We start from the raw sequence: 11,622 nt of genomic DNA, 5'->3' as shown, positions 1-11,622 counted from the left end.
GTGCTCGATTATATCCGAAACTTATCCGTTTTTGGAAATCTTTATATCGTTGGAAATCTTATTCAATAACCTTCGTATGGAACCATCGACGGGAAAATTCCGGTATAAATAAGGTCGATTCCTATACACATATAATCAAACTATACACTTGAAACCATCTCAAAATAATCAATACTCATACTTAAACTCATATATACCTAACTTAGGATCAATACATATACTCCAACACATATAACAATGGCTAATGCACGTAATTAAGTACGGGGCGTTACACCTTATCGGTGGCGCGGTATTGACACCCCTCTAGTTAGGACAGAGACTGAACCCCAACTTAGCTATATGTGTTATTGGGGCATGTCGATTAGACAACTACTTCCCACAGTCTCAATTTCAGTCTCAGTCTCCGTAAAAGAAATCAGATAGTTCTTCAGATTTCAGTATATTAGGACTGTCAGATACAGTCAATCAGACCAGTTCTTCATAATTCGAACTATCAGAAACAATCATTCCTTATCAGTAATGCAATATCAGTCTCTCAGTATTCAGTAATACAGTATCAGATCCATCACTTATTTGTGATTTACATATCAATATCAGTAAACTCAATCTTTCAGTATCTCAGTATCAGTAAACTCATGTTGTCAGTATTCAAACTCAGTAGTTAGTATCTCCACGAGTTCAGTTACAGTTACGTATGCATGTATGTATTCTCACGTTCATATCAGTCAGTATTGTTCATGCATATAACCCTTTGCATTTAACCTACCTCACTCGTATACTCAGTACATTAAGACGTACTGATGCATTTGTGCTATGGTGCTTTCTCTTATGTTACACCATAGGTTCAGAGGCACGAGCTCCAGATCAGCAGTAGCATTCCAGTGTTCAGAGTTGCAGTGAGTCCTTCTCATTCGAGGACTATATGATTATTACTTCATTTATCATTTCAGTTGTTAGATAGAGTTAGTTGGAGACATGTTCCATCAACTCCTTATTCAGATAGTTTAGAGGCTTTTAGACTACAGCATGTCAGACAGTTATTACAGTTTTATTTTGGTATTGTTATACCGTTTTCAGATATTATTCTTATTAGATGTTTATTCAGTTGAACCTTACGGCCTTGCAGTATATGTTTTCTGCATTTTATGATATATATTATGTAGTATACAAGTACAGATATCAGTGATGGATTAGCTTGTGGTCCTTCGAGGTCATAAGCACCGTGTAGCATTCCGGTTCAGAAAATCGGGGTGTTACAATGTGCTTGCATAGAATTTCCTTTCTCTTTTTTAAAAAGTGTATCAATATAGTATAAAAGTGTATCAATTTGATATAAAAGTGTATCAATTGAGTATAGAGACTGCATGTGTCCAATTTGGCCAAATGGCTAAAAAAGAGATTACTTTAGCCGACTGGCTACAGCATATCCACCTTTTCAATTATAGGCATTTTTAAAAAAAAAAATGGTAATCCCATGTCCTTTTTCCTTTTTCTTTTTTCTTTTTTTTTTTTTTTTTTTTTTGGTGAAAAAGAACACATTTTTCATTGATTAGCTCATTATGATCGTGGGGCGAAAAAAACTCATCAGGATCTTCCCGATCAGATCTACTATTTTGTTTTTTAAAGTCCGTAATCCGTATACATGATATATAATTATATACGGTTAATATACACACATTCATTCACCAACTATTTTTTTTGTTTTAACTGATTGATTGACCGGCTATATAAGTTAATCCTTTAATTTTTCGGATTGATTTTTTAGGTAATCTTTTAGATAAAAATACACAGAGCAGGCTCCCAAATCTTTCTTTTTTCACTTATTTCATCACGATGTATGTACTCTAAAGGGTTGCAACCACCCTAATTAGTATATTAGCGGTTAGGTTTCATTAATAAAAGAAAAATAGACTAACTACATTGATCTATTCAACTCAATATTTTTCAATTTTTTAAATACCTCTTGTAGTTTTCTAGATACATGAAATACAAATTCAATCTATTAAATAATACTACATTTTATAAGTCAACATATGTAGCCGGATTTGAAGCAAAGATAAGAATATTTTGTTTTAGTTTACTTGGAAAATGAGTCAGATTATTTAGGCACTTTATTCTTATCATGATTCATGGGTCTTTAGTACATCAAAGTGGATTTGCCAATGAAATATTAGTAGACTGTTTCTAAAAATTTGTAATCCGTGTTCGGAGTGGATAATATTTTATTTCTAACATAAGATTGGCAAAAAAAAAAGTTAATTATGGGTGTGTTTGGTACGAAGGAAAATGTTTTTTATGAAAATATTTTTCATGGAAAATAAGTTTGTTTCTTATTTGTTTTCTTATGTTTGGCTGGTGAGTGGAATATTTTTCTAAAAATATTTTCTAGAGTTCGGTTGGTGAATGAAAATTTTTTAGAAAATACATATTAGTATTTAGCTAAAGAGTAAAAATATTTTTTAAAAAAATAATTTTTGACCTTGAAAAATACTTTTTATGGTGTGTCAATATAGAGAAGGAAAAACGTTTTCTAGGAAAATAAGTTATTTCTTACTTATGTAATCGTGTTGGTTATGCAAATTGGGTAAGTAAGGAATCATTTATTGTCTAATATAATGGCCAATTAGCACATTGGAATAACTATCTTCGTCTTCATGTTATAGTAGATGCTTTACAAGTTACTGCCATTTTATTTGACCCGCTTCCTACTATTTACTCACACATCGTTGATGATTGCGGGTTCCCCCGAGACAGCTCCATGATTCACCTATCTATCATATATGCAGGGAGTTCAACATGATGACTTATAGTCTGACAAATTTTGACGCATCATTGACATGAACTGATATCATGTTTTTGTTTCAAGTCCCCTCCCTTCATGCTAAAGCTCGATAGCGCCTTGCATGGGATAGGGAAGGCATTGGTAACATTAAGATTGTGACATTGATACTTCCCTACACTGTTTTAATATATAATAGTACTAATCTTGTTTTAGAGGAAAAAAAAAAAGGCCACGTTACGAAAAATTATTTCCATGCGTAAATGGACATATGCATGATCAATTGAAATATTCTTGCGTGAGAAATTTTCTCCACTCATGATGACGTACCTCCTTATTCACTTTCAAGGTTAACAAAAACTCCAATATTTATTCGATATGAAACAAAACTCAATATGTAACCTAGCAATAACATGTTCTAATTATTTTTAAGAAGTGTTTATAAAATCATATAAAAAAATCGAAAAAGTGCCTGCATTTAATATACTTCAACTTGTGAAAATGAAAGTACAAAAAGATTGAAGTTAAGTAAAACAAAGTTCGATGAGAAAGGACTTACTCCCCGTCTCAAATTTTCTAATTTGATTTCACATTTTATTTGTCTTTTTTCATTAATCAATAAGACACAAAAAAAAAATTTCATGTTTTACCCTTTGCATTAATTATTTTTACTTCAAATTAAAATGTAAACATCATTTAATAGGAGTACTATGGTAAACTAGTCATGTTATTAACTATTTTTTTCAAACAATGCGGCATCTCAATTTGGGACGGGAGAGTATGCATTACATATTTCTTGTTGCATTCCAAGGAAGGATCACTAATTAATATCTAGATTAATTTTAAAGAGAATATTCTAAAATATTTTAAATTATTTTGTAAAAAGTACTACGTAAATATTTTTAGATGCTAATTTGAATGGACATTTTTCTTATTCGATACTACCAAACGAAACATTATTCTTAAATTCGATTTAATTCCTTCTTAAATTCTTCACAAGCTTTTTGTTGTACATATCTATGCCAAACTATAAGGGAGGACTGCCCTAGGTATAATGAACATGAGTGGCCAAACTTTGCTTTGAAGTTAGTTTTGAGTCTGTTAAATCGTCTTTTTAAAAAAAAAAAAAAAAAACTCAGAGAGTTAAAACGCTTTCTTAAAAAGGTAATTTTATATCCCTTAGTTTTGAATCTAAGATATTTATTTACTTAAAATAAAGGGTACTTATCATTCGATTACTGAAAAGTGTTCCCAACACTCACACGTCGTAGTTTGGCAAGCCATTTGACAATAAGGTGTGCCCATACATACATTCATGTGACATAAGGTGCTTTTACTTGAATTAAATTCTAGGTCACCTACCCTCCCCCTCTCTTAATTGTTATCTGCCCTCATTTCTTTCAACAATTAAATTCCAGCTGTTTCCTTTCCAAATTCATGCCATCTCTTTACATTTTTCTTTTTTTTTTTTATATTCCTCCGTTCTATTTTTTTGACTTATGTTGATTTGGCATTTTACTTTAAAAAAAATATTCGAAAAATACTCAAAAATACTCCTGAACTATCTGAAATAACTCAAAAATATCCCTCGTTAAATTTTTGGCTCAAAAATACCCCTCCGTTAAATATTTGGCTCAAAAATACCCCTCCCTCTAACAGAATTCGGAAAAGGATCAAAAATACCTCTGAACTATCTGAACTGGCTCAAAAATATTCCTCTGTTAAATATTTGGCTCAAAAATATCCCTCCCTTTAACGAAATTCCACCAAGATGACACCTAGATAAAAAAAATCACGTGACTATGTCACATTACCATCCACATATAAAATGTTAGTATTTTTTAATTTTATGACATTTCTTTCTTCTTTATTTTTATTTTTATTTTTTTCAAAGCAGTGAAACAGAAAAATAAAAAAAATAATCTTTTACTAATTACTTCATTAGTGTTTTAAAAGTTCTAGATTTCACCTTTTCACTAGTGTTTTAAAAGTTCTAAATTTCATCTTGTTATTGTCGTTTGGGATGAGGAACAGCTTGATTTTGATCTGATGTTGACTCAGAGGAAGAGATAGAATTTTAACTTTTAAGCAAGCAAATGTTGATGTACTAATAATTGAGTTGAATTTACTACATGCAAATTCTTTTTCAAAATAAATGAATTCCTTTTAACACTTGTTTAATCATTCGAAATAAATTCATTTTTCTAAATTCGGTTTTGATGAATAATCTTATTATTTTTAGAACAAGTTTGAAAAGAAATAAAATGGTACTTAATATTAATAAATTATTCTTTAATTATGTCATTCATTAACTTTTGAAAGATGTGTGCCACATTCAAAGATTCATTAATTTTAGATTAGAGGAGCTATTTATTAAATTATTTTAATATAAACATTTTGAGTAAAAGCTAGCAAAGCCAAACACATATTTTGAGTAACTAATTTGAAGATTAGTTTGAAATTTGTTACTGTTACGAGTAAATCTTAATTTTAACTTTTATACTGGCCTAATAATTAATGGGTTTATCAGTTTAATAAGACTCTTTTGCTGGGTTTCACACTTTTAAACTTATTAACAGGAAAAAACTTGTTTTTTAGATGATCAAAGGAATTTGATAATAGCAATGTTGCATTTAATAAATTTTTTCAAAAAAAATATTACGTAACCACCGTTTGTCTACTTTGATTAAAAATAAAAAAAATCGTGTAAGTTTTATCCGTTTCACTGACGTTTTTAAATAAAAATAAAAATAAAGAAGAAAGGAATGTCATATAATTAAAAAATACTAACATTTTACATGTGGATGGTAATGTGGCATAGTCACGTATTTTTTTTTATCTAGGTGGCATGCTTGGTGGAATTTCGTTAAGGGGAGGGGTATTTTTGAGCCAAATATTTAACAGAGGGCTATTTTTGAGTCATTTCAGATAGTTCAGGGGTATTTTTGATCCTTTTTCGAATTTCGTTGGAGGGATATTTTTGAGCCAAATATTTAACGGAGGGGTATTTTTGAGCCAAAAATCTAACGAGGGGCATTTTTGAGCTACTTCAGATAGTTCAGGGGTATTTTTGAGCCTTTTCCAAAAAATATTTATTACTTCTTCTGTTTCATTTTAGTTAATCATTTTATTAAAAAGAAATGTCTAATATTAGTCAATCACTTACTAAATCAGGATAGAATTAATTAATTTTTTTTATACCTACAATTAATAGTATACATTAAATGTAAATAGTTACAATTTCAATGTTTATTCTCACGCCTAATGAATATCATTAATATGGCTAAAGGATAAAATAATAAAACTCATCATTTAATTTATAATTTTTTAATCACCGTATAAAATGAAATATACCAAACTAAAATGAGACGAAGGGAAACAATTTTAGGAACAAGTATTAATATTAAAGGTAAAATTTGAAAAGAAAAAAAAGATATAATATATCCGTTGCGAATTAATACGAATTCGGAGCGCTACCCTTCGAATGGGGCCCTATCCGGCGCGAATTTGAATTAGTCGAGCTTCAATACGGGTATCAGACACCGGATGAAAAATCAAAAAAGAAAATACAAATTTTCTAATATAAAAGTTATTGGTTTTTTCCTGGCCTAAACAAGCTTTTAATGTGTATTGGAGGAACACTACTAGCTTGAAAATGGGAATCTTGTGATTGAGTAGGTGAATAAGCATATCTTACCAATAAAATTCAAATAAAGATGGAATTGGGCGGTGATTTTTTCAACTACAAATCTCTACTCAAAGGCGGATTCAGATTTTTAACTAGTATAATAAATATTAGGAATTTTTAGTATTAAATTTATTGCAATTAAATAAATTTTGGATTTTGCTTTATGAGCTTTTAGAGATTTGCGTTTCACATTTTATTAATTATTGCAATTTTCATGATTTCTCACTCATGAATTATATTTTAAAATTAAAAAAGTTGAATTCCTGTTAATCTGTTATCTTTCGTCATCGGTGGATTGAATAAGTTTGATTTTAATGTTTGTATTCCTGTTGATCTGTTATCTTTCGTCATGGGTGGATTGAATAAGTCTGATTTTAATGTAAGCACATGATGCAGATCAGCATATTACATATAAAATAGAGTTATAGTGAACAATTCCTTCGAAACAAAAAATTCAAAAACTATATCTTCATTTTATCTTTTTGCCCGATTAACTTCCAAATACATTCTTACGATTCAAATTCACCACCAAATCCATCACATTTTATATTTTGTAAATTCGTCTGAAAATGAATTGCAACTAAAAGGTCAAAAATAAAAAAGGAAAAATAGATCCAGATTCCAGTATAAAATTATAGTCCCACTTTCACATTTAACTTCCGGCTACATAGGATAGGATAAAATAGACAAGAAAGAAACGGTGGTAGTAAAATAGTAAAAATAAAAAACACATATTCGAAAATTATTAATTCCCAAAATACCCCTTCACCTTCACTCCTTCCCCCCTTCACTTCTTCTCTTCTTCCTTCTCTTCCTCCTCCTCAAAAGCAGAAACAGGAAAAGACCTAGAAATTCCAGTAGGGGTACCAAAGGTAATTTTCTTACCCTCCGGGTCAGTTATCGAGATATCCGTAAGCGCAACCCAGATAAGTATCTCCTTACTCTTGACACCAGTTACCTTCTTCATCCTTCGATCCTCCACAAACGCCGTCACTTCAGTGTCGTACCATACAAGCTTCCCAATCTTCTTAAACTTGTGCTCTTTCGCCTTCTTCTGCTTCAGCCAAACGAACCCGGTTTCCACGTTCCGGCCAACTTCAAAGATGTCTTCTAGAGGGAGAAGGCCATTCGGCATGTTGATTTCCTTTAAAAGTTGGAGGGTTTTTTGCTTGCAGACTACTGGATCTGTGTACACTTCCGCATTTTCACGGTGGCTTTCGATGAGTTGCTGAGACATTTTCGGATTTTTCTCAGGAAAATGGAAGAGAATTCAATTCTCAAAGAGGAGAGAGTACTTGAGGATTGTATTTGTGGGTACTTGCTTGGGATTTGGGGGTATATTTATATAATCAGGGTGTGCATATTAGTTACCAAATTGTCCTTTGTATTATTAGGAATAGGAGGATTTTATTTATTTTTGACTTCTCGCGCACAATAACAAAATAATCCTAATAATCCAAAGGTTAATATGCACGAGAAGTCAACACTAAACAAAATACTCCTAATAATCCAAAGGACAGTTTGGTAACTAAGATTCACATCCGGATTATATAAATACTTTCTTCATTCAATTTTACTTGTCATAAATTGAAATAATATATTATTAAAAAATAATTAACAATAATTTATATATTATAGTACTCTTCTTAATTAATATTTATATTATATTTTAAAATTAATTTAAAAAGTAATAATTAATTTTAAAGATAAAAAAAAATCTTGATATATAAAAATGACAAGTAAAGGTAGAAATTCAATTAGAAAATTAGTAATAAAGTAAAAGTGAACAGAGGTAGTATAATACCCCAAATCCCAAGCAAAGTACCCACAAATACAATCCTCAATTCCTTTGTGATTATTTTTTTAATTAAATTTTTTTATTTATTATTTTAATATATTACAAAAATTATTTTATTTTTAAAATTAATTATTTATTCTTTAGATTATTTTTAAGAAATATTAATTTAAACATCAATTAATATGAATAATATCGTAAAACAATTAAATCAATAATTATTTTTTTTAATAGGTGTATTATGGCATGTAAAAAGTGATGCATAAACACGAATGAAGGGAGTAGCTCATCTTATTAAGTATGTTAAAAATAATTACTCCTATTTAACTTTTTTTAAAAAAAAAAATTTACTCCACCTAATTATATTAATTAAATTTGTAACTCATTAAGTAAAAATATTTAAAACATGACACCATACTAATTTGTAGATCTTGCTTGGGATTTGGGGGTATAACAAGGGGATCTATCAAATATAACAATATTTTGTTATAAAATCCATATTTCATAGCCACATTTTATATAATTATCATTTATAGTTGTTGTATTTGATTTATGCCTGCTGTATTCGATTTTACAGGTAGTATGTATTCATATAAAATATGAATACAATCCCTATTTAGTCACGCAAAAAATGGAATTCAATGTTTTTAAAAAGAAAAAAATATCTATCGTGCTTATCTCGTTGAACTGAATATTTTCTTGTCTAACACTACCATTATCTTTTTATTTTTTGTGTTTTTTCCATTTTTTCTGCTTCTCTTTTCTATTTTTTTCGTTTCTTTCTTTTTGTTTTTTTCTTTTCTTTCTCTCTTTAATCTCTAACTTTTATTTCTCTTTCTTCTTTACTTTTCTTCTTGTAACTTTTTTTTTATTTTCTTTATTTTTTATACTTATTTTCTTTATTTTTTTGTTCTATTTTATATTTTTTGTATTTTTAAAAAAATATGATTAGTCGAGCACAAGTCATGGATGATAACATAAATACCACAATTGTTTATCGTATTTGTAGTCAAACCGTTATTTATATTTTTGTATTTATTGATACAACTGTATTTGTATTTTAAAGTTCGCACTTATATTTTGATACAAGATCGACAAGGAAGACACTAACACACACCAAAACAGTCCATGATTTGAAGAATCAAGGACCCCTTTTGGTGACCCCTCTCGGATTCACTACACAATAACAATACAAGTACGATAACAACAAGATTCTAAGGTGTTCAACACCTATAATCAGCGAGCCACAAACTGAGATTACAACACAAGAACAAAAATGACACAACAAAGTCTCGGGTTAGGACACCCAAAATCGAGAATGAACACAACAACAATAATAAGATAGAATGATAGATAACTTGACACATAATTCACAAACACTATGAACCAAAGTGTATATTGAACACTAAGACCCAAGAATTCATACAAATAACATCAAGTTCTTACCGTGACCTCAAAGGAACGGAATCCCCAAGCAACCAACGTTTCAAAACAAGCAATCAACACAAGTGATTCCACACTTGTCACAATTGATATCCACAATTGTATGAACGCTATCAAAGAGCTCTCAAAATATCATCTAAGTTATGACAAAATGACCTAACGTGTTCTATTTATAGCCTAGGTTTCAACTTAATACAAAATGACTAGAATGCCCTCAATGAGCCAAGACAAAGGGGAGGTCTTGGAGTATGCATATTGGATGATTTTGGAGTGTTGGGACTTGTTCTCTACACTTCAAAACTTGTTCCATTGGTTGGGCAGCCACCCGAGCTTGAGTCTTTATGTATTGGTCCACAATCACGATCATACTTGTATCATATTTATATTTTATAGTTCGCATTTGTATTTGTATTTAATAGTTCACAATTGTATTTGTATTTGTTAGTTTGTGCCATCATTTATATTTTATATAATCCATACTTATATTTTAAAGAACTATTTTGTATTTATATTTATAATTGATTGCATATTATATTGAATTATATTTATAGTATGATTTTATTGTGTTTGTATATTTAGATTATATTTGGATTATACTTGTATTTATGTTCTATTTTCTTCATTACCTTTTTATTTTTAAGAAATTATTTTGTAATTGTATTTGTAAGTTGATTGCATATTGTATTTAGTCGTGACTATGTACAATTTATCATTTGTATTTGTATACAAACAAGTAAGCGCATTAATTGTATTTTCGTGATTCTAAAATATATAAATATGTAATGTATCATTTGATACAAATGTACCGTTTTGTATTTATATATCAAAATTATCATTCATATTTATAAATAAATATCACTTGATACAAATACAATAACAAACAAATGAAATAAATGATTTTATAAATACAAATACCATATATTTTTTGTATATATTGTATTTGTATAAAAATTTGAGTTGTATTTATTTGTATAAATAAATACAAATAAGTATTCGCAGAAAGAAAACCAATCGTTCGTTTTCAATAATTAAAAAATATAAATGATAGTTCACACTTGTATTTATATGTTATAGTTCGCATTTGTATTATATTTATATTTGTATTTTATAGTTCACACTTGTATTTATATGTTATAGTTCACATTTGAATTTGTATTTTATAATTCGCACTTGTATTTGTATGTTATAGTTCACATTTGTATTTGTATTTTATAATTCGCACTTGTATTTGTATTTGCTAATTCGCACAAATAAAAAGGAGAATTTTTTTTTTAAAAAAAAGGAGAAAAAAAAAAAAAAAGAAGAAGAAAAAAAGGAGAAAAATGAAAAGGAAAAAAAAAAGAAAAAAAAGGAAAAAAGTGAAAAAAGTTAAATAAAGAGAAAGCAACAAAAAAAAGGAAAAGAAAAACTTAAAAAAGGAAAAAAAAAAAAAAAAAAAAGAGAATAATACTTCCTCGGTCTCAAATTACTCATCCAAAATTTCTTAATTTGATTTTTCATTTTACTTTTCCTTTTCATTAATTAAGAAGAGACAAAATTATTTTTTTCATGTTTTGCCTTTTGCATTAATTACTTTTTTCAAATTAAAATGTAAACATCATTTAACAGGGACACTATGATAAACTAATCATATTATTAATTATTTTTCTTAATCAATGTGTCATCTCAATTTGGGACGGATAATTTGAGACTGAGGGAGTAGAAAATAGATAAAGAGAGAAAATACATGAGAAAGACTACGAATTGTAATTAGGAATAATTAATATACAAGAGGGGACTATGAATTATAATTAATTAAAAATTAGGTTTTAAGTGGTAATAAAAGTCCAATAGTTAGTGCGAGTAATTTTCTCATATAACAACGGTAATGATGGTAAGTTACCAGATTGCCCTTTGGATTTTTATTTTTTATTTTTG

The 11,622-nt window shown here is 28.9% G+C and overlaps 1 protein-coding gene across 1 annotated transcript; it reads right to left on the bottom strand.

The window, feature by feature from the left end:
* Positions 1-7,086: 7,086 nt before the first annotated feature.
* Positions 7,087-7,980, bottom strand: LOC107859083. The gene has a single exon (XM_016703976.2). It carries the CDS (start codon positions 7,702-7,704, stop codon positions 7,255-7,257), a length of 450 nt encoding a protein of 149 aa, XP_016559462.1. The 5' UTR covers positions 7,705-7,980; the 3' UTR covers positions 7,087-7,254.
* Between the last annotated feature and the right edge of the window lie 3,642 nt (positions 7,981-11,622).

The sequence above is a fragment of the Capsicum annuum genome, chromosome 2 (genome assembly GCF_002878395.1).
Source record: "Capsicum annuum cultivar UCD-10X-F1 chromosome 2, UCD10Xv1.1, whole genome shotgun sequence".
In the NCBI taxonomy this organism is placed as follows: domain Eukaryota; kingdom Viridiplantae; phylum Streptophyta; class Magnoliopsida; order Solanales; family Solanaceae; genus Capsicum; species Capsicum annuum.
Note: the sequence above shows the minus strand (reverse complement) of the source record. Positions and strands in the feature narration are given on the sequence as shown.